Source organism: Sceloporus occidentalis, unplaced genomic scaffold (genome assembly GCF_023333645.1).
Source record: "Sceloporus occidentalis isolate IW3139 unplaced genomic scaffold, rSceOcc1.0.p SCAF_1, whole genome shotgun sequence".
NCBI lineage: Eukaryota > Metazoa > Chordata > Lepidosauria > Squamata > Phrynosomatidae > Sceloporus > Sceloporus occidentalis.
Window position 1 is genome coordinate 26,892,934 of NW_028316981.1, and position 25,064 is coordinate 26,917,997.

The 25,064-nt window shown below is 41.1% G+C and overlaps 1 protein-coding gene across 2 annotated transcripts in view; it reads right to left on the minus strand.

The window, feature by feature from the left end:
- The window catches only part of FAM107A (family with sequence similarity 107 member A), a 79,800-nt gene that overhangs the window by 23,340 nt on the left and 31,396 nt on the right, over window positions 1-25,064 (minus strand). The window contains exon 2 of one of the 2 annotated variants that reach the window (XM_089518678.1): window positions 21,054-21,117. In XM_089518678.1, the coding sequence (XP_089374804.1) occupies window positions 21,054-21,117 (64 nt within the window). Of the gene's footprint in view, window positions 1-15,082; window positions 15,326-21,053; window positions 21,118-25,064 lie in introns of those variants that run through there. The other variant, XM_089518686.1, reaches the window with a different exon arrangement.

The window sequence follows — 25,064 nt, forward strand, 5'->3', positions numbered from 1 at the left end:
TAAATCCCGTTTCTCTTCAGGGTTTCCCTAGTGGAATAAGGTCATGCATTTGAATGACAAGCTGTGAGCCACTGTGGTTGGTACTTAGTGCATAATCCCAGCCACACACCTAATATGTTTTCCCCATTGACTGTTCTATGCCTAATCCCTCATTGTTTATTTTAATATTTTATTGTTTAATTCTGTTTTAGGGGAGGGAGGGAAAGGGGATATTGGGATTTGTATGGAGTTTTAATATGTAAGCTGCTTTGATTATCTTTGATAGAGAGGTGGGATACAAATAAAAAAATATTTTATTTATTTTATTACAACATTTAATGACATCACCAGGGTCTATCCCTAGATCTCAGGTTTTAGCCTCTAAATCTCAGGGCCCGTGATAATTGTGAACTGGAAACCCTGTGCGTAACAGATGTAGAACTGTAAAATGTATATGACCTGTAAAATGTATACCAGAAAGCAAGCTTGCTGTACCATTTTGCACCAGTTGCTGTTTCTGAGCACTTTTTAAGGGCAGCTTCAGTTTGAACACTTTATAGTAGTCTAACTGAGAAGCAGCTCCAGCATGCCTTACTATGATATAATAGCTCTGTCTTTCCACCATTGGACATTCAGCCCAACAACAGAGATCAGTGACCTTTCTTGCTTGCCATCTTTTGAACAGTTCTCCATACCTAATTACTAGATGCATCTAGTCTCATAACAGTGAAATCAAACTAGTGGCAGCCTAGATCTAAGCTAATAGATAGCAAAGACAATTCCCATTGACAGTAAGCCACGATCACGATCTACAATATTAACCAAAATGATAATCATTTACTATGTGTTTGGGGTATTTGGTCATGTTTTAAACTCCTAAGCAACAGCAGTGGTAGCTAGGGAAAAGCCTGTTAAAAGGTCAACCATTTCTGCTGGAAAAAGAGGGTCTTGTGAGGTGTGTTAATCAACTGATCCAGCCATGATTTTGCACCGTTCTTCGCTGGATTAACAAATTCACTGGGAATCTCTCTTTGTTTTTAAGCAGCAAAGAAGAATAAACTATGCCTGCAGTTTCTTAGGATAAATGAAGGCCACACAGGACCATCTTTTTGCATACCCTTTAACTGTCTAAATTGGGTGGGGACAGTCCCAGTTCATCCTCTATCATTCCCCTTTTTCAGGTGCTATTAAGTTATCCATGTCTGCGTCCCCCTCCCGCTTTCCCCCTTTGTCTTTAGCCTATTTCAGTTGCTGCAAACTAATTTCAAAGTGCAAAAGAAGTTTATACTCAGTTAAGAGGGGGAGGAAAGGAGAAGAGGGGACAGAATCTTGTTCTTCCCTGCAGGCTAACACAAGAGCAAACTGCTGGAGCCAGCCCTAGTTCAGGTGTTCTTCATTACTAACATTTGCCTTCTTGACCTCATTCTGATATTGCTTGGGCCCATGTTTCTTGGGTCCTTATTGCATCATGAAAGAAAGTTGAGAGGCAGCAAGATAGAAGCCGCTTCCTACTTACCTTCCCACATGATGTTGTAGCAATTCTATTCACCCCAGAGGAAGCTGATCATAAAAGTGTTGCTTTTGCCAAATGTTTTTTTCCAGCAGGACTAAAGGCAGGCATTTACGATAGTCTCCGTTGGAAATCGAGCGGAAATGCGTTGTGGGCATGCAGAAAGGAAAACAGAAAAGCTGCTTCTATCTTGCTGCCTCTCATCTTTCTTTTGTAATGTGATAGGCCCTTGGTTTTCATCAGTGAACTGTTGGAAGGTATGAATTTGTGGCCTGTGATGGAACAGCAAATTGCTGCCTTCCTGCTACCCGTCTCCTCACACGTAAAAACTGCTAGCATCCTGGGCCAGCCAAATTATTTTGGTGCCAGAGGCAGAAAAAACAAGTGCCCCTCTCTGGGAATAAAAACTTTATCATACTAGCCTGCTCTCCTGCCACAACAGTGTGAGATTAAGAAAGGAAGCATACCAATTTGGCATCATTTCTTATGAAACTTTTCCATACAATAGAGCTTTGGTGATCCAAGATTGGGCTAAACACTGTCTTCTCAAAGGAAGGGTGGGAGCAAGCTATCACGGCAGCCAACTGCTTCGTGAAGCTGGCTTCTGTGTGAATGTGCATATATCAGCTGGGTTCGGGAAGGTGTTGGCAGGCATGATTGCTGCTCCCTCCCTTCTCCCAAAGCTCGCTGTCATGTGAATATGCACACAGCAGCCAGCTTCCAGAAGGTGTTGACAGCCATGATCACTGCTCCTCCTGCCCTCCTGAAGTGCAGGGCTGCTGTGTGCACACTCACATACTTCAGTGTAGGGGGATCAATCATGCTTGCCAAGTGTCTCCTGAAGCCAGCTGCTGTGTGAATGTGTACACATCAACTGGCTGTGGGAAGGTGTTGGTGGTCATGATCGCTGCAAGGGGGATGGAGAAAGGGGGAGAGGAGCGGAATCACACCCACTCACACCATGTGACTGCCTGAGTAGCGGGAATGTAGCATAAGGGACCTATTGCAAAAAAAGGCAATAATGGAATAACAGCAAGATTGGGAGCCTATTGATGGGTTTTTCCCATTCATGAAAAGGTGCAATACAGTAACAAATGTAATGCAAGGTAGTCTTTGAATGGACACAACATTGCATGGTAAAGACACTTTGATTCTGTTAAAATTTTGCTTTTATAGTTTCATGTGATAAAGTACTAAGAGTATAGTAAAGTCCCTTTCACAATTGTACAAACTGAAATAGTTTGATTCCACTTTTACTTGACAGTTTTATTCTATTGATTTCTGGGATTTTTTTTAGTTTTATTAGGAATTTAAAATTCTCACTTAGAGATCAGCAGGCTTTCCCCAAACTACAAATCCCAGGATGCCATAGAATGCAGTCAGGAGTTAAAGTGGAATCAAAGTATTATAACTGTGGAGTGTAAAAGGGCCCTAAGAAGAAATCACTAACAGTTTGCTGATTTTTTGCACACCTGAAATGCCTGAGGGAGCAGCCTCACTCTAAGGACAGAACTGGCCCTGATTCCATAGGGAAAAAAAACCCAACTGATGCAGTTTTAACATTGTCATCCCTCCAGGTATGGGGCCAGCAAGGTCATTGTATGAGGCCATGTACTGAATTAAGCCTGTGTCAGGTCTTGGCAAGCTGGCACAAAAATGTATATATTATGGCTTTGGAAGATGGTATGTCAAAACCTGATCCATGCTGAAATAACAGTTTAGAAGACAATCTCTACATGAATGAGTGCTTGGACATAGTGGAGGGATACTCCACAATTTTAACCACATACTCTCCGTGCTAAAGCATGCTGGCCATGTACTCTGGCAGTCCCAAGTTTAGTATTAGTGTGAAAGTAGCCTGTGTGCATCAGTGCCAGGGGCAGAACCAGTGGAGTAAGCAACCTTTGGGGTGTGTCTAGGAAGAGCACAATACTACTATGTTTCACATACATTGCATATATGATGTATTTATTTCTTTACTGTATATTGTCTTCACCCATGGAACTTATATAACCAGAAATAAATTGCCAGCATGATGTTGTGGTTTGAGTGTTGGACTACAACTCTGGAGATCAGGGTTTGATTCCTCACTCGGCCATGGAAACCTACTGGGTGACACACACTCTCAGCTCTAGAAAACCCTGTGATGGGTTCGCCTTAGGGTTGTCATTAATCAGAAATAACTTGAAGGGACACAACAACATGAACATATACTGAGAGAGATTGGAATGAACAAGGCCACTGTAACCAAAGAACTTCCATCCAGTGGCACATGAGTGGACTTCAGTTATGCAGTGGGACTTCTCTTCTTCCTCATCTTCTTTCTCCTCTTCTTTGCATCCCACTTTAAGCCACCATGACTGATCTGAAAGGTTTTCCAATCCACCAGAGCAGAGCTAGGAATCACATGGAGACTGCAAGGGGAAGGGGAATCTGTTGTGTCAATGGTGTCTGTTCCACCATTGCAATGAAAGAACATGAACACTCTTCTTTTTCTTGTTTGATCTTTCATCCCTGCCTCACTCATGCAAGGTATCATTTGATATCACCATTGTCAAGTAATGGACATGGAAATGTGGAACTCCTTTGGATACTGATGTCACAGAAATAATGTTTTTTCGTAAGCTTAGTGGAGCTGCAAATCAAGCAGCAGTCTTTAATTTATGTTAGAAGGCCTGTGGCAGTGAAGAAGCATAAGATAATGATAGGTTGTATGAAGAAATATTTTCTTTCACTTAAAGCTATTGCTTATTAATTTCATTGAATGACTTGTGATTCTTGTATTTTGGCAGATAGAATGAATAATATTCACATAAGTGAATTTTCCTACGACACTTGTGAACTTATAAACATTTCATAGTCATCATTTGTCTTTTTTAAAAATAGTAATTTTAGTTACTAAATGAAACTGGTCTACTTATTGTGTTAGACTTTTGCTCTTGACCAGGATTTCGCACTCTAAGACTCAACAGTACAGTGGACCCTTGTTATCCTCTGGAGTTTGGTTCCAGGACCCTCCATGGATACTAAAATCCATGGATGCTCGAGTCCTATTAAATGCAATGGCATGGTAAAATAGTGTTCTGTATATAAAATGGCAAAATCAAAGTTTGCTATTTGGAATTTATACTTTTTTGAAAATATTTTCAAGCCATTGATGCTTGAATCCGTGAATAAAGAATCCATGGATATGAAGGGCCGACTGTATATCTGCACTACTCATTTCTATCCACTGTCACACTGCAGGAATAAAACAGTTTAATATCACTAACTTCCATAGCTCAATGCCATGGAATTCTGGGATTTGTAGCTTAGTGGGGCATCCAAGCTCTCTGACAAGGAAGGCTAAATGTCTCACAAAACTACAAATCCCAGAATTCCATAGCACTGAGTCATGGCAGTTAAGGTGGAGTTAAACTTTTTCTTCAGTGTGGCAGCAGCCATAGTTTGGCCCCACTTTAGTTATGGTGCATCCTACACACAATCCTGGGAATTGTATTTATGCGTATTTGGAATTCTTTGTTACAGAATTCTTGCCTGCTTCCTTGAATTACAGCAAATCACAAGCTGCACAGTTCCTTTGGAAGGGGACATAGCAATTAAAGTGTCACCAAACCAGTATAACTGTGCATTGCAGAGATACTCTAAGGTTGCTCCAACAGTAGCCTCTTTCCTGGAACTGCTCTACTGTATTCACTCAAGTCTTATGGGGAATCCAGATAATGGCACTGCCATGTTATATTTTCTCTGCCATCCTTCCATAACTTTGTTCACACTGTAACTGTGCTGATTTTTTTTTAAAAAAATTGCTATGTAATGTATTTCCAGCACTAGTAATATTAGGATGTGGACTATGGAGTGACAAGAGGCTCCCACCCCACTACAGTATTTTTACTTTAAAAATTCCTCTTTGTGAAGTCAATCCTCACTATTGCTTCCTCTTTATCCTCCCTGACTGACACTTGATTAGCCAGGTTCTTCTTCTTTCAGAAAGAGATTTTATTTATTTCATTATTTTTTCTTTCCTGTATTGCAAAAATATCATTATTTTGCTATAACAGGAGCTGGGGAGCGGAATGAGACCCATAGCTAATGGCTTTCCCCAAGCTAATGCCTCCCTTACTGAACAGAAAGTAACAGCACAGGCAGAGGTTGTATGAAGGAAGCTACTAACTAACATTGCAGGGGGGGTTCATGAATAAGATGATATACTTGTGAATAGATAAAAAATAATATAGAAAGATTTCAACCATAGTTAAGAACATTGTTGGGTAACATAGTCCTACACACCTAATGGGAGTACTGCTTAAGACAAGCATTCAGTGATTTTTGTTGCATTGTACAAAAATTGTAGCTCCTAAAGATTCTGGGGACATGCATTTTTTAAAAAAGGAACAGTGCCTGTAGGAATTAGGCTACACTATAAAATATGTTGTTCTGACAGGGTCATACTTTTGGGAACAGGAAATATAGTCTGGACGCTTGCCAATTAAAGTCCTGCGTCTGCTTGAAACTTGTTTTAAGTATAAGAAAGAAAGAAAACCCCAAACCTTCTTCCACTTCATCTAACATTGTAAAGCTATCTGCCCAACCATCAGATTTTTTCTCAATTTGCTCAAGAGTCTCCAGATAATAATAATAATAATAATAATAATAATAATAATAATAATAAGTGTTTATATAGCTCCATAAATGCATTTTACAGACACCATCAATTCAACAATCAAACCTGCCAATGGCGTACAATCTAAATCCCCCATTTCACTGCTTGGGTATTACTATGTCTGTACATTTCATCTAATTTTCACAAGGAGGATTATTGTTAATATCCAATGAGAGGCACAATTCTTTACATGTTGTTGTTGTTGTGATTTAATGTTTGTTGATATCCTACCTTTTTCCCTAGTCAGGGACTCAGCATAACGTACAAGTTAAAACTGATACAGCTAAAAATAAACTATTAATAGAATTAGATGCAGAGAACCAGCATGGTGTAGAGGTCTGAGTGTTAAACTACAACTGTGGAGATCAGGGTTCAATTCCTCACTCAACTGGGTAACTTTAGCAAGTCACACACTCTCAGCCCCAGAAAACTCTATGATAGGTTCACGTTAAAGTCACTGTAAGTTGGAAACGACTTGAAGGCACACAACACTCACAAAAGCATGATCTTAGGAGGTGGAGGAAGTTCTGTCAATTCATGGGAATGTTACAATTTCTCCAGCCAGCATATTGACAAACCAGAATGACTGTGTGGAGATGTTGCCCAGTGGACCTTTGTTAACAGTGCAATCCTAAGCATGTTTACTCAGTGGGCCATCACTTAGTAAGTGTGTATAAGATTGTATTCTTAGTTCATCTGTTTGTTGCATACCATCTAGTAGTTTTTGATTTTGGAGACTCCAAAGCTAACCTACCATGATGTTTTCTTGGCCAGATTTGTTCAGAGGGGATTTGCCATTGCCCTCCTCTGAGGCTAAGAGAGTGTGACTTGCCCAAGATCATCCAGTAGGTTTTATAGCTGAACAAGGATTTGAATTCTGGTCTCCAGCGTTGTAATCCCACACTTAAACCACACTGGCTGTCTGCACATGCAAACTGGACATACAAATATTTGACAATTGGCATGTGGCTCTTGAGAGTCTATTTGGCCACTCTGAGAACAAATCACATTCAGATCCCTTGCCATTCTGTGATTCTGTAGTTTTATAATTACAATTTGAAGGTCTCATGCTACTTTCCAAAGAAAAGGACATTACTGCAAAATACAAATACAATATATAACCCAGTGAAATAAAAATCTCAGAACCTTTTCCTCCTTGACAAGCACAGTGGGTGCTTCCAAGAGGCTGACGTTCCAGTGGGCCTATTAAACACAGCAAGCACTTTCCTGCCAAAGTGCAAATATTAAATACAAAAGGGTTTCCATGCCAACACAGATTCTGCCTCCTCCCTTTCTACATTTCAGTGCCCAAATCTGATCTATTCCAAACTATGTCAGAAAAGGGGGGAAAACAAAAAGAAAAAAGAAAAAAAACTTTTGTTGTTATTCTTGAGAGAATTATATTTCTCCACCACCCCACAAAAGCACATGTCTTGCCCTACTAAAATTATTATACGTGTTTTATATGTGTTTGTTTTTTCTGTATGGTTGTTTTTAGGAGAAGTAGAATAAGACAGACAGCGTGGCATAATGGTTTAAGTCTTGGACTACAACTCTGGAAACCAGGGTTTGAATCCCAGCTCAGCCATGCAACCCACTGGGTGGCACATGCTTTCAGCCTCAGGGGAAGACAGTGACAAACCTCCTCTGAACTAATCATGCCAAGAAAAACCCCTTAGGGTTGCCATAGATTGGAAACGACTTGAAGGCATACAGCAACAACAATAATCAGAGCAGCGCACACTGCCTTCCATCCCTTTGATGGGATGAGGTATGGGTACAGAGAATGAAATGCATGATGAAATGCATCATCTCCTCTATTTCCAAACAGAATGTGAAATAGGAAGGAAAATTGTCATGGTGATTTCTGAGCTCAGATTTGTAGGAGTTGAAGAACCTCACCATTTAAAAAGTCTGTGAGACCCCAGTTCAGTTACAATTAGGGATGGGTGACTCCAGCCATGGAGTGAGTGATGCAGGCCCAGCTCCATCAGGCCTGGCCTGGACTAAGAAGAAGAGCCCTCCCTCCAGTCCATCTGCCTTGGCCCAGGCCTCGGAGGGAGAGAAGAACTGCTGGACCTGATCCCCTTCCCCACCATCATTTCCTTCTCCTTTTGTATTGTGTCGTTTTAGACTGTAAGCCTGAGGACAGGGAACCACCTACTTAAAAATTATAATAACTGTAAGCTGTTCTGAGAGCCTTTAGGGCTGAAGGGTGGGGTATAAATACTGCAAATAAATAAATAATAGTTCTTTCTTGCTGTCAAGTACCATGTACTAATTAGTTTATCTGCTTTATTGTCCACACACCACAGAGGTGCTAAACTTCTTCCCCATGCCCATCCTTCTCCCATACTCTGCCCTCTCTTCCTCCAAGTAAGTAAACTCTTCCATGTATGTATGGATGTGCCTTCATGTCACCTGTCAATTTATGGCAATCCCATGAATTTCATTGGGCTTTCTTAGGCAAGGAATACTCAGAGGTTGCCAGTTCCTTCCTCTGAAATATAGCCTGTTCTCTAATTATAGTGTTGGAAGGGAAGCAGGACTGACTGGCTCCTGATTGGAGATATCAGTGAAATCAGATTAATGGAAGGGCAACTATGAAAGAATTAGAAAAGATGCTAAGGAGTAAAGATATACAACTGAGCACGAAAGTAAGAATCGTACAAGCCATGGTGTTCCTCATTACCATGTAAAGATGTGAGAGTGGGACAGTGAAGAAAGCAGATAAGAACATAAATGCATTTGAGATGTGATGCTGGAGAAGATTACTGAGAATACTGTGGACAGTCAAGAAGTCAAACAAATGGGTCCTGAATCCCTCCTGGAAGGCAAAATGATCAAATTGAGGCTGTTGTACTTTGGCCACATCATGAGAAGACATGACTCATTAGAAAAGACAATGATTCTAGGAAAGGTGGAAGGCTATAGAAAGAGAGGAAGGTCCCACGCTAGATGCCTAGACTCAGTCAGGAAGGTAATGGGCCTGAATTTGCAGGACCTAAACAGAGAAGTGAAGGATGCGGGTATGTGGAGATGACTCATTCAGATACAAACAACAACAACACTAGTCTGACAAATTAAACAAAGGAAAATGAGGAGAGCAGGAAGTCTCTGGAGAATTTAAACTACTCTGAATTAGCCTGCAACAGTAGGAGTCAGCAGCACAGTACACATTACATACTGCTCTCCTCTTTTTCCTTTGTTTAATTTGTCAAACTTGTGTTGTTCTTGTCTAACTGAAGGACATGCCCTGAGCCATTGTAGGTGATGTTTAGCGTGCCCTGTTTAATGACAACACTGGGCTTTGTCTCCGTGACATGACCACACACTGTCCTTAGGTTTCATGTTTGGGCACGAACTTTCAATCCTTAGGATGCCTCTGACCCCCAAAGCCCAGGACTCCTCTAGCTAGCACCTCCATCCACTTCTTTCTGCCTAGTCCATTTTTGATTGAAGAAAATGTATCTGTGAGCCAGCATAGCTTAGTGCTTTGAGTGTTGAACTACAACTCTGGAGTCCAGGGTTTGATTCCTGCTTGGCCATGAAACCCATTGGTGACCTTGGGCAAGTCATATGCTTTCAGCCCTAGGGGAAGGGGAAGGCAAACCTCATCTGAACAAATCTTGCCAAAAAAACCCCCATGACAGGTTCACCTTAGGGTCGTTGTAAGTCAGAAACATCTTGAAGGCATACAACACCCCCCCCCCCCCCATACACCAGAGGTTGGGAGGTCATCTTTTTGGTTGTGTAATCCTGCCTTGAAGGGAGTTGGATAGCCATTGTGGTCCCTTCCAACTCTGTGCTTCTGTGTCATCCTCCTTGGGAGATCTCCCAGTAGGCAGGCTATTCTCTGGGGTCAAACTGGTTTTGCTGGCCCAAAGGAGAATGTCAGGAGCTGAGATCTCTGCTTTGCCATTGTTCTAAAATGATAGGAACTACCCGTGTGTTTTATTGATTTTTCTAACCAATATAATGTCAGGGGAACATAGGGTGTCCCATGACCAAATAAAGCCAGCGAAAGGAAACAATCAAGCATGATTTACATTAAATCAGACCTTAAACAGCGGGGGACATTTGGGGTCACTCCCCCATTTTTCTCATTTGATGCAGATCCCAGAGACCCCACAGACGATCTGTTTCCTTTCTCCTCTTTCAATCTATTATTGAAAGACCTTTTGTCTATGATACCTATGGTAGAATGAACCTATGGTAGAATGAACAACTCTAGAGAGTTGGTAGGTCTGGTTTCAAATCTGCCTTAAACCATCAGTGCAGCTGGGTGATTGTGGCTGGTCACTCCTAGTGCAGGCATACATCAGTTAAGAAAGCCTCTGACAAAGAAGCTCCTTTTTACAAAGTTTTTTTAATGGGAGACCAGTGTAGCTTCCCCTGTTTCTTTTTTGTCTTCTGTCTAGCTGGAAGATTTTTTATTTTTATTTTTATTTTTTGCAGCATTGATATTGGGAGGATGGGGAAGGAGGGCTGGAGTAAGACATACTTTTAATTTTGGGTTGCAGGAGCATGTTTAAAGTACACCATGCTATAAAGCTTGACCTGGGAAAGAACGGGGTTCTGTGCTTAGGAAACCAATTATAGCTGTCTGTGTCTACCTACAACAGGTAGAGTAAAAAGCAGCTACCTTGAAGCCCACCTTGAATCCCATTGTGGAGAAAGGTGGGATATAAATCCTGGAAATAAATAAATAAATAATAAATGCCTCCAGAATCCCTTACTGAAAATGCATTAACAGTGAAACAGAGAAAAAAGGCAAACAGATAAGTCTACTCATCAGCCACCTTTAGATGCTTAAAAAAAGCTTAGAGCTATAAGGAGAGAATAGATTTGACTGCTTCATCAACTACCCTGGCATGTTGAAAAAGCATAGATCTATAAGCTTTACACAAAAACGGAAATCATAAGAAATGTGGAGGTTGTTGAAATAAAAAAGTCATCCCTTGATGCATTTTGGAAGATGCTTTCAAGTAGTCCCCACAAGATTCAAACTACTTTAGTTTACTTATGCAAAGCTAACCTGACCTGGGAGATTATCACACTGGCAAATTGGCCAGCCTGGCTGAGTGCCGGATGAAATTTTGGAAAAATTTGCTACGATCAAATGTTATCCCACATCTTCATGCTCAGATTGCAAATATTGAGTCCAGAACTTAGCCATCATGGCCCTGATCCGTCCTTCTCCCAGCCTTCGCAAAGAACGATACCATTCAATAAAAAGTTTTCTGAAACATGTTGCTCTTCTTTTTTTGTGGTGTAGAAGCTATCTCAGTACTTTCCATATTACTTCTACCTCTGGTACCCAAGTTTCTGTGAAAGAAGTATAGCCTAGGATCACATCTACTTCATTAACTGAGGTGTTGCTGTTACTGTTGTTGTTGTGTGCCTTCAAATTGTTTTCAATCTATGGTAAAACCAAGAGGACTCCATCATGGGTATTATTGGGCAATTTGTTCAGAGGGGGTTGCCTTGACCTTCCTCTGAGGCTGAGAGAGTGTGACTTGTCCAAGGTCACCCCATGGATTTCCATGGCTGAGTGGGGATTCAAACCCTGGTCCCCAGAATCGTAGTCCAATGCTCAAACCAGTACACCATGCTGGCTTTCATTGATAGACATATATTATACTTGCAGGTTTGTTGTGGGTACAAAGTGTAGCGGGGGAGAGAACCATGTGGGTCAGTTTGTGTTCAGCAGAGGAGGGCTGGCCCAGATAGCAAGGCTGAAGAATAAATATAATCAGGCCCAAGATTTATTTTGTTGCCAGGTCTGATGTTTTGCTGAAGGAAAGATAAACCAGGAAACATTCTGCCCTTGACAGCAGAACAAAGTGACAGAAAAGATGTGAAACTTGGTAACGAATCAATAAAGAGCCCTTTGTAATAACTTTAAGTCAAGGATTCTTCTACATACTTTTTTCTAGGCTTCAAAATGAGCTCCCTCTCCCAATGTGTGGACCTTTGTGACTGTGGGACTGCTCAGCCATGAAACCCACTGGGTGACCTTGGGCAGGTCTCATGCTCTCAGCCTCAGAGGAAGGCAATAGCAAACCTCTGAACAAATCTTGCCAAGAAAAACCCATGATAGGTTTGTTTTAGGGTCATAAGTCAGAAAAATAATTTCAAGACACATAACAACAAGGTAGAGTGAGAGAGCACCAGCATGGTGTAATAGTTTGAATGATGGACTGCGACTCTGGAGACCAGAGTTCAAATCCCTGCTTGGCCATGGGAACCCCCTGGGTAACCTTGGGTGAGGTATACAGTTTCAACTCCAGAAAACCCCAAGATAGATTCACTTTAGAGTTGCCATATGACTTGTAAGGCACATAATCACAATAAGATTATGGGGAAGGGCTCAGTGGCAGAACAAAAGATGTACACAAAATATGCCAGGTTCAAACCTAGTTACTGTAGAAGGTACCGGATTCCACCTATACTCATGTGAACAGAACAATGCAGACTCCAGTTCAGCTCCAATGAGGAAACTTGCTCCCACATGAGTAGGTTTTCTCATCCATTTCAGTGGTAGGGCAACTTCCCACAAAGGTCTACATTGCCTCCTTCCCAATGAAATGAAAAAAGAACCTCTGGCAAACACTTACTGTATATACCTGACTATAAGTCAGAAAAATTATGCCCAAAATTGACCCAAATATCCTAGGTTGACATATATGGGTCAATACAGTAACATAGCTCAGAAAGGTCCTAAAAGAAGCATGATCTTTGAAGGAGCTTCCAAGGCAGGTGTGTGTGTGTGTGTTTATGAAAAAGGTGGTTCTCTTCTCAATCCAATGTTAAAATCCTCTCCTCCCGCTCTGGACCTCTCCTGTCCACCAAACACCCAATTTTCCTCCAGTGCCTTCCCTTCTCAATCCGATGTTAAAACCTTCTCCTCCAGCACCAGGGAAGTGGTGTTTGATGGTCAGGAGAGGTCCTGAGAAGAAGGAGGGAAGGAAGTGGTGTTTCCACCTTTACATCCTTTCTTACATGCCCCTAAGTTTTGCCCTCGACTTATCCACAGGTCATATCAAAATCCATTATTTTGGCCATAAAACCTTCCCTCGACTTATACATGATATCGACTTGTACATGCATATGTATGGTAAATTCTCATACGATCTACAATTGGGTTAACACAGAATTATACACAACTCTGTAACTCTTAACACTTCCCCAATAAATTGCCTCTGTCTGTCTGTCTGTCTATCTATCATCTATCTATCCATCTGATAGACAGATAATATTTTTAAGGGTTTTATATCCTGCCTTTCTCCCAAAATGGGATCTAGCCAGTCATTTCCAAACCTGTTGAATAATATGTACATTTCAGCTGCCTGTGACTCTGCATCATTATTCCTTTTATTGTAAGACCTTTGCCTCAGCAGTTTGTGGTAGTTTGGCTTACGTAGAGATTCTAGCACTACCCCAATTGTAACTGCCAGCCAAGAGGAGAATGCACAGCATAACTTTAGACGGGGCACCTTTTGCTCTCTACTCATTCACCCTAAGGCCAGACAATGCATCTTTCGGGAACAAAAGCCCAAAAGGAGAATCCAAGCTCCTTTTGTGTGGGTTGCATCTGAAACATTAAATAATTAACCAAGCCTAATTTGCCTGTATTCATAATGCAGCAAGGCATCTGGAAACTGAGGCTGGCTTCATCCTGAGCATTCTCAGAGCTTGGAAAAGTTATTTTTTTCTGAATGCCACTTCAAGAATCCTCCAGCTACCATGGCCAAATGACTTCTTGACCCAGAAAATAATAATGTTTCGTGGCTGTAGGGATTATCGTTGTCGCTAAGCAGAATAAAGGCACATTTAGGATCTGATTTCTCTGCATGATGCTTTTTTTCACGCAGTCAAAAATAAGATGGATTATACATATGGCAAGCCATCCTTACTTAATGTAGGGTCAACCCAACTTCCTCTTTAAAGTGACTTAGAAGTTCCTTGAATTGGACTGTAGAGTATTTACTTTAATTAAAAAAGCTGATTGCAGCCAAAGAAACATGACAAGTCACATATTTGTCCTTCCCTCCATTAACAAGTGCAGTGACTCACTTTAAATAGCTCTTTGAAATGTCAAACACTTGCTGTTCACCAAGTACATTCCAGTCGCCAGTGACATTTTTTAAAAATAAAAACAGTTGCAAAGACACTACTTTAATTGATTTTCCTCTCCTCTTGAAAAGGTATAACTCTCTCACTGATACAGCTAATGCAATCGTTATATGAAGCAATTGTATATATTGTACTTTATTAACAGTCCATACAGTTTGTAGGTAGAATCAGGCAATAAAAATAATCACACGCAACTACACACTAATAATATAATCATACACTGTCATTGTTTGATTATTAATTAATTATCTATGGATCTTTCTGAACCTACTCCCTCCCTGGCCATCTGATGGTGCAGAGTAAGTTCAATACAAGTTTATTTGCTGATAGTCTTTCCTATAAAAAATTCCTTTCCAAGTACAACATTACTCACTTTATAGCTTTTGGTTTGGCCATCCTCCTTTCAAGGAGAGAGCGGCAGTAGAAGGAGGAATGGGTTGCATGGAGGCAGTGGTGGTAATCTTCCAGAGCCAAATAAAGTTAATAATAATAATAATAATAATAATAATAATAATAGAACATGCAATCACAACAAGACACTTCTGGAGAAGACTCATTGAATGAATAAAAACTGCAGAGGAGAAAGTCACACACACATTTAGGATTCTGCCATGCAAGAAAGAAGCTCCAAGACAGTATGAGATTTACAATCCCCTGTTGCCAAAGGAAAAGAGTGAATGGGTACACATGTTCCACCTGCTAATCCTATGCCATTTGGACTTCTTTGGATGTTGCCTGGAAAGCAGAAGGCACCAAACTAAGACAGGATTTGCACTAGGCTTTGTGCTTACCTGATTTGATAAGCATGGCTCTGTACAGCGGGGTTGCTCCAGGTGGGATTCTCACCTGGTCTTCCATCCTCTATAGTCGCAAGCCCTTCAGGGCTCCTTGTGAGTTTCTCTGCACCCTGCTGGCTAACTTAAGCCTCTCCTCCCTTTCTGTACTTCTGCATGTTTCTAAGTATGCATTACTTTTTGGCAGTATACAGTGAAGCCCTTTCACTTGTGCAAAGATCTTTTCAAAGGCAATGAGAACAAGCAGTCACGTGACTCTGCGAGTGGCTGTATAGCTACGGACCTCCCCTGCTGACAAGCACATTCTGCTAAAAAAAAAATCCATTTCCCTCAGATCCTGTGACATTATGTTACTTGCTGTGCAAATGCATCAGCCCACACCTTTAAGGAGGGAGGCCTCTGAGATTCCCTTTGCTTGTTGTTCATGCAGTGTGAACTTTATCAGATAGAAATATGTGCATTCTTGCTTTCATGGCTAAAGAATCATGTTTTTGTTCATTTCGGGAGGATTCTTACACACACACACACACACACACACACACACACACCCTGCACTGAAAATTAGCCACTTTGCAAAAGAATGCGTTATGGAAACCAGCTTCCGATGAGCTAAGGAGTCGCTGGAGTGGCAATTTAGACAGGAACATTTGCAGAATGACTCCTACGCTTGGAATAGCAGGCACAGAATCAAAACAAGCATCATAGTTAGCGCCCAGGTTGTAACAGCCAGAGATGGCTTTCCTTATAGAGGCAGCATTAACAGCATATGGAGAAAAACAATAAATCCTTTAGCCCTCCGACTGGACTCCAGTTCCCTTGATACCTTTGTGTTGGCCATGGTGGGTACAATTGATATGTGCTGTAGGAGGAGCAGATGTCCACCTTTTTGCCTTAAAGTAAGCCACAATGGACTGAGCCAAATCAATTTTCTGTTGATGAACTTGAAACACCAAAGGAATGACACTTGGATTGTTAGGATCAAGGCCACATACCTACTGGATAGCTGGAATATCAGCCAAGGGTGCCACAAAACTCGCAGGGGTCCTACCACATGGGTTCAAGTACAGTATAGAGGGATGTACTTAGGAACTACAGGACATACATGCTTCAATCATCTCTGGTCAAGCACTCACAAGGTATTTAAGTGGGCATGATTTTACAGCTAAAGTGACTGACAGATACGTTGCCTAGAAGGTGCAGGGTTACTGCTGCTATCCCACAAAGTGAGGATAATGTGGTTTTAGGGTACTTGTGCATAAATGGACTACAGCTGCTTCTGCACTTCAAAAATAATCCAGTTTGACACTACTTTAACTGCCATGGTTCAATGCTGTGGAGTTCTGAGAATCTAAAATTGAAGAATTATCCAATAGGGTGGGTAGAGAACTTAGATATTTCCTTTGAAGTGTGAATCCTTAGTACTTCTGACAAGAAAATTATAGAGTGTCATGGGCACTGGATGTTTAACAGCCGAAGGTCATCAGACACCTATGAACACATGGAGTTGCCTTTTGTTGGATCTGACTATCTGTCCATCTATCTCTATATTTTCTGCTCTGAAAAGCAGCAGCGCTCCAAAGTTTTAGGAAAGGGGTGGTCATATAAGCTGCTACCCCTTTCAGAAAAACATTAGTAATTGATAGTTTTTTGTGGGTTTTTTGGACTATGTGGCCATGTTCTAGAAGAGTTTCCTCCTGACGTTTTGCCAGCAGCTGTGGCTGGCATCTTCAGATAATGCTTGCCTGGAAAAAGTGGGTATATATATACTGTGTGACCTGGGAAGGCAGGAGGGATTTGCATGCATATTGTTCTGTGCTGATGTCAGGCCTCAGGCTGGTAGGCCTACCATCATACCTGGGTTATTTACGGGAATGCATCTCCCCATACAATCCGCCCCGCACTCTTAGAACAAGTGGGAAGAACCTGTTAGAGGTGCCATCATCCAAACATGTTTCCACTTCCCAAAAAGCTTTCAGTATAGTTGCTCCTAGACTATGGCATGGACTCCCAGAGGAGACTTGCCTTGTTACATCCTTGGAGATTTTCAAGAAGGCAGTAAAGACAGAGCTCTTCCGCTGCGCATATCCTCCTGACCTTTTATGAAGACTGTTGGTATGGACCGAGAGCACCTGACCCCGTGACTGACCCCATGATTGATTGATGATTTTTATGTTTTTAGCTGTAGTTTTAATTGTAATTAATGTTGTAATATTACAAGTGTTTTTAACTCTGTTGTGATCCCATGTCGATCCATTGGGAGAGGCAGGAAGATACAAATAAAAACTATTATTATTATTATTATTATTATTATTATTATTATTAACCCACTTTTTCCAGGCAAGCATTCTCTGAAGATGCCAGCACAGATGCTGGCGAAATGTCAGGAGGAAACTCTTCTAGAACATGGCCACATAGCCCAAAACCCCCACAAAAACGATGGATGCTGGCCATGAAAGCCTTCGACTTCACATTAGTAATTGAATCCAAGGATATTTGCATATACAGTGGCCCCTCCACATTCGCTGGGGTTAAGGGAATAGGGTCCCATGAAAGTGAAAAAAAATCACAAATAAAAAACTACTCTTTTTTTTTACCTGAGAGAACATCTCTCTAGGAATCTCTAGCTCTTCCACTGTAATTTTGTGGCCAACATTTGGCAGACGTTGACACTGGAGGACCTACAAATGCCTAGACAAGTGTTTTACCTAGGAATCACTTGGTCAACCTCTGGCAGAGTTGCGCTGGAGGACCTAGAGAACCATAGAGAGAACATATTGAGCAACTCTGTGAATAACCAAATCCACAAAAGTCAAAGCTGCAAATGTGGAGGGCCAACTGTATTGCAATTTATAGATTGTAAGCCACCCTAGAACTTCCATGAGGAAAGGCAGGGAAAAATATTAAAACAATGAGGGATGAGGAAGATGAGGAAGAGGAAAGGAGTGATCATCCACCTGCTACCCCTTTCAGAAAAACAATCACTGAATCACAGGGTCATTTGCATAAATTGCATTTCATAGATTGTTGTCCGTCCTGAAAGTCCTATGAGGAAGGGCAGGGAAAATATCCAAAGAATGGATGATGATGATGATGATGATGATGATGATGATGGTGATGATGATGATGGTGATGATGATTTAGGGATCTGGGGGGAAAGAGTTTAGATAGGAGGGGTCTTCTCTCACAACCCATGCTCTATCAGACATTCAAACATTTTTGGAGGCTGTCAAAATTAGAGGACCCTGAAAAATAGATTAACACAGGAAAAGTAAAGAGCTATTACAGTGAAGAAATCAATTAAAGAATAGGCAGGAAGTCTTGTGTTGTTTTGTTTTTATTTACTATGGGTTGCTTATATGTTTGCATTCTTTTTAAAGGGGGGAGGGAGTGAGAGGGGGAAAGGAAATACGTGATCATTTGATTTCAAGATTTTGGTTATGGGGTTTGTTGTGTATATGTAAGTTTGCATATTTAACAAAATTAAAATTAATAACATTTAAAAAGTCAAAATTAGAGGACCCTAGGAGACATCAACTGTAAGAGCACTAACTGAAATCGAAATTTTCCCACTCTCCTCTTTGCTGCAGCTCCTTGAGTTACACAGAACCTACTTCCGATGCTTTCCTTGCATTCCTGAACAGGCCTTGATGGCATGGGAGAGGGGACTGCAGAGGGAAGAGGAGATTCCTGCCTCTCATTTCTGCCAAGGAAACAGCCCTACTGGATCTTGACATGATGTTGATAAACAAGATGCAGGCCTAGAGCTGAGCAAAAATGCCCTCCTGCCATCATTCTCCATTCTGCTTGAGGAGTGAGATCTGCTGGAGGGGCTCTCCTCTGTCTCCCACCAAAAGATAAAATGCAGCTCAGGAGTACATGGGAGAGGGCCTTCATTGCTGTGGTACCCTTGATAGAAATTCCTCTTCTTGGAGGAAATTGGCTGGTCTCTTGCCAGCATCAAGTCAAAGCATGGGTTTTTATTCAATAACTTGGGTCCACATTTACTTTTCTAGAAAGTACATACATGCAGCTTTGCCTGTATTAACCACTTAATCTGTTTTAATCTGTTAACTTGTTTTACATGTTTTAAATATGTTTAAATGACTTTATTACTTTTAATGTGGGGTGGTTTTAAACTGTTTAAATTGTTCCTACTCTAACACCACCCTGAGACTCTATAATATTAGGAGAAATATAAATATTTTAATTAATAAAAAATAAAATAAGTAAATAACCTATCTGCAGGTGGCAAAAAGATTGAGTGGGAGGGGAAAATGGGACGAGATTTTATCAGGAAACACAAAAGATAGCATCAGCTATAGGACCATAGGATTAATTTCCCATTCAAGCAAAATTATGCTTAAAATTATGCAACATAAACTCCAACAGCATATGGAGAGAGAAATCCCAGAGGTGCAAGTGGAGTTCAGGAAAGGAAAAAAGAATAGGGACCACATTGCAAACATACTATGGCTAAGGGAGTGTGTGTGTGTGTGTGTGGGGGGGGGGGAATCAGTGTGTGCTTTATAAACTCTAGCAAAGCATTTGACTGCATAGATCATGAAAAGCTGTGGATGACTCTTAAAGTCATGGGAGTGCCAGTACATCTGATAGCTTTGAGGAGAAATCTGTATTTAGGGCAAGAGGTTACTGTTAAAACAGAATATGGAGAAACAGAATGCCACTCAATTGGCCAAGGGGTCAGGTAAGGCTGCATTTAATCTTCCTACTTGTTCAACTTGTATGCAGAAAATATCATATGAAGAGCTGGTTTAGACTCAGAAGAAGGAGTGAAGATGATAGGAAGTAATATTAACAATCTAAGATATGCAGATGACACCATACTATTAGCAGAAACCATCACAGACTTGGAAAAGAGTTGGATCAAACATTGATCAGAATGGAGACTGTGGTCAAGAAATAGTAAGAAGAGTAGGAATGGGAAGGGCAGCTATGAAAGAACAAGATAAGATCCTAAAGCACAAATATATGCAAAGGAGCACTACAGTGAGGACCATCCAAGCCATTGTATTTCCCATTATCATGTATGGATGTGAGAGCTGGACAGTGAAGAAAGCAGATAAGAAGAAAATCAATTTGAGATATAGTGCTGGAGAAGAGTGCTGAGATAACTGTGGACAGCCAAAAAGACAAAGAAATGGGTCCTAGAACAGATGAAAGCTGAACTCTCCCTGGAAGCCAAGATGATCAAACTGAGGCCACATCATGAGAAGGCAGGGAGGTCATGGGCCTGAATCTATAGGACTTAAGCAGAGCAGTGTAGCACAGGGAGACTTGAAGATGTCTCATCCACTGGGTCACCATCAGTTGAGGTTGACTCAAGGACAGTTAACAACAAACAACACATTGTCTTTGTCACCATTTTTAACAGCTTTTAGAAAAAGCTATACAAACATTTCTTAGGTGAAATGTATTGGTTTTTTTTCAGAACAAAACTTTCTTTTTTTGACATCCCTACATATCCCTACACATAAACCTCAGTATGTGACCATTTTCTAGTTATATAGGGTTTGCTTGACAAGAAAGGGAACTGAGATTGACTGGAGTTTTTTCTTTATGTTCACAAGGAAGGGAGCCGTCTTCAGAATGAGGCAATCACAAATCTGCTGGTGTATACATCCTTACTGAGGGGGCAAAGCTAACCCCATACATTCCCGCACTGCCATGCTCTTGGATATTCATCATTGGAATATGGCTAATATTAAACCTCAGCCCCAAGTTGCACCTGATATCTCCTGTCCTATTCACAGATGTAAAAATGGCCAGAGGCCAATTTACCAAATAATCTTAGCAAGCGGTAGGGCTAGGATTTTCATTCCTTCAAACAAAGCCAGAAAAAGAAAGCTCTCAGGAGATTTTCTCAGGAATGTCTTTTCTGAGACATTATGGTCCAATTCTGGATGCTGCTCTCTCTCCCACCTAGTCTCACAATATTTCAAACACTCACCTGAGCCATTGATAACATGTTTCCCATTTTCCTTGTGACACGTAGACTGAAGAGAGTATTCTTTCTGAGGAAAAGAAAAGGAGAAAGAAATACAATTGGTTTTTTATTAAGTTCCTGGTTTTCCTCTAAAACATAGGAGGTAGGTTATTACAATTGGCCCTCTATATCCGTGGACCCATGGCTTGAAAATGTTTTTAAAAATTAAAAATCCGAAAAGCAAAGCTTGATTTTCCCATTGTATGTAAGGGACAACATTTGACTGTCTCACTCTAGATTAAGGAACTTGAGCATCCAAAGAATTTGGCATCCATGTGGGGTCCTAGAACCAAACCCCAGTGGATACCAAGATCCCACTGTATACTCCTTCTGTATTGCCGTGGCATGGCCATGACCCAAAGGATGCATAATTTTGGATCTTGGGGATCATAGAATCTTAAAATTGGAAGGGATCATAAGGGCCATCTAGTCCATTCCCCTGCCAGGCAGGAATATACAACTAAAGCATTCCTGAAAGATTCCCATTCTATCTCCGTTTAAAGACCTCCAAAGATGGAGTCCCCCACCTTTGGACAGCTCTTACAGTAAAGAAGTTCTCCCTAATGTTTAAGTGGAATCTAGCAATTTGTATCCATTGGTAGTTTTTGGAGCAGCAGAAAATGATCACACGCCACCTTCTACATGATATCCCTACAAATTTTTAACAATAAGCATCATGTGGACTCTTAGGTCCAAAACACACTGCAGAAATAATCCGATTTGAGACCGCCTTAACTGCCCTATTCTGTGAACTGTAGCTTTGTGAAGCATTTAGCCTTCTCTGTCAGAGAGCTCTAGTGCCACAAAAAACTACAATTCTAGGATTCACTAGCACTGAGCCAGGGCAGTTAAAACTGTCTCAAACTGGATTATTTCTACAGTGTGTTTTGGACCTGTTTTCTCTTCTCCAAGCTAATTATACACTACGATAAGTCATTCATCGTAAGACTTGGTTCTTATCCCTTTGATCATCTTGGTCACTCTTGGGACATGTTCTAATTTGTCAGTATCCATGAACTGTGGTCCCCAGAACCGGACACAATATTCCAGGTGAGCTCTGATCAAAGCAGAATAGAGTGGCACTATGACTTTCTTTGGTCTTGATACTATACTACTATTGATACATCCCAAAATTAGATTGGGTTTTTTTGGCTGCTGCATCACTCTGTTGTCTCATCTTTAGCTTGTGGTCTACTAAGACCCCAATACCCTTTTCGTATATACTGATTTCAAGCCAGGTGCCAACCATCCTATATTTGTGTGTTTTATTTACCTCTGTTTAAAGATCTCCAAAGAAGAAAAGTCCACCACCCCCTTAGGCAGTCTATTTTGCTGTCAAAAAGTTTTTACAGTCAAGATGTTCTTCCTAAAGCTTTGGAGAAATCTCTTTTTTTGTAATTTGAATCCATTGGTTCATATTCTAGTATCTGGAGCAGCTGAAAACAACCACATTCTATCCTCTATGTGACATTCCTTTAGGTATTTAAATATCACTATCATATCACCTCTCAGTCTTGTCTGTTAGAAACCTAATGGGAGAGGGGCAAACTTTATCCTGTGGAGAACCAAGTCAGTTCTGGGATGAAGAATAATTAGGAGGGGATCTATCTATGGAAACCCCAAGTGCCCTTGAAATGTATGTGGTTTCCATTCAAATGATTATAAACTGGTTAAATGTCCTAAAACATAACAAACATCTCTTATCTTTTTCCATCACATGTTCTGTTATCACATCACATGTGTTAATTGTCTTCCTTACAGCCAGGAGGTTTGTGTTATCATCCCCCAGTTTTGCCATTCTTTTGAACAGTAAGTCTCCTAAGATCGAGAAATGCATTACAACAACAAAGAGATAAAAATATGGCACATGTTAATCGATATGTACTGTTTTGAATTTGGAGACAGTTACTCTGATTTAAGAAGAAATGCAATAATTTGAACAGTTAATTGGCTGAGGGGCAACTTCAGCACCCAGTTCTCCTTTCTTATGGTCCAGTTCTGGACTGACCAGTCCTTCAAACAAAGAATGCCTCCAAACAGAGGACTGTTCTCTGCAAAGTAGAACAGGTGGCACTCTAGCTATCTATAAAGGCAGCTCCCACTACTAGTATATCACGATGGTATGGACAGCTCAGCTGAGCAGAATCTTGTTAGAGGCTTATGCATGTGTAAGTGTGGTTTATGTGCATGCATGTCTCCTTTGGGATGCAATGAAGGGGTCTATTCTCTTGCCCTTTGCTTCTTGTTCATACCTGCCCCCCATTGCTGGTAAGACCTGCTACTGCTCCTTATTTGAGTGTGGAGAGGGGGGGGGGGGAGAATGGGAAAGGCAATTCAGAGGAGGAAGAAATGTTGTATCTTTGTTCCAGGGGAAAAGAAAAGGATGGTGCACACATGCACCTTCATTTCTTCTCCTCTAGGAGATTGGAACAGTTTTGTCTTCCTCCTAAGAATTGCTTCCTCCTACCCTCTCCTCCCCATCAGTAATGAGCAGCCACAACAGCCCTTCTTGACATTTGACAGCCAAATGGAAAGTGTGGGAAGGCCACAGAATTATGTGGGCAGAGATGTATGCTGTACCTGCTTGATGTAGGATCTCAGCCACTGTTTTCAGAGTCAGACTGTGTTGTCTACATTGCAAAAATAAAGGAGTTTTGGCACCACTCTGACTGCTACGACTATCCTACAGAATCCTGGGATTTGTAATTTGGCAAGGCACCAGAACTCTCTGACAGACCAGGTTGAATACCTCACTGAACTACAAGTCCCAGGATTTCACAGGATGAAGCCATGGCAGTTAAAGTGTCTCAAGCTGCTTTATTCTTGCAGTGCATAAATGCTGAAAGAGTGTAAATCTCTACAACAAAAACTGATAATGTTAGGTATAGTGGAAGGCAGTAGGAAAGGAGAAAGACTGCCTCACAAGGGGATTGATTCAATCAAGGAAGCCATAGCTTTGAGTTTGTAAGACCTGAGAAGGGCAGCTGAAAACCAAGGCTCTCATTCATAGGGGCCTCATTCCCACTACCTTTTAAACTGGATCACAAATCAGTGTGAACCAGTTTAAATGACCCTGGTTCACATTTGAACTGGATCGCTGAAGTGTTTTGGAGAGGGGGGCCATGCGCTAGACCCATTTAACCTATGACTTTTTGATACTGATTTTTCCCCGCTTCTTTTTGAGTAAATCAGTTCCATGTAAGTGTGAACCAGATGCAGATTGGAATCGATTTAAATTTGCCTTTTGGCCAGCTGGAGAGGGTCCATTTTGAATCTATTCATTCATCAATGTGAATTAAAAGTGGGTTATTTTATTTTATTTTGCAGCAAGAAACTGCAATCGGGGCAAAGGTAGTGTAAACCAGGCTCTGCTGCTGATTCAGTTTGCAAAGCGATTTATTTGTAAGTGGGAATGAGGCCAGGGTTACCATAAGTTGAAGTCAACCTGATGACAGGTGACACCAACAAGAACAACCTTATTTGCCACGGTTTTCATCGATGGAACTCTAAGATTTGTAATTTGATGAGGTATTTAGAATTCTCTGCTAGAGAGTTCTAGCGCTTTACCCTGAAGTATAGGACAAGAGCTCCTTAGCAGAGACTTCTAAGTATGGGCTGAATTCTGTGGATTAGTGTCAACTAGAGTAGACCCACTGAATCAATTGCTGAATGATATGTCAACAAATGCATAATTCTCATTGATTCAGGAGGTTTATTTTAGTTGGGATTAACAGCAGGATTCAGAGTACAACTTCTCCAGATCCAGAGTACAGGATTCAGTTAATGACTTCTTCAAAGTACAAATGCCTGCATCCTGTGGGAGGGAACCATGACAGTTATAGTGGTATCAGACAGCTATACAACTATGAGCTTTTCCCATCCTGTTCCACTCATTTATACTGGGTCGCCTATATACAGAGTAAATGAGGTGAGGAATGTGACTTTGACCTCTTTAACACTGGGCTGGAATTAACA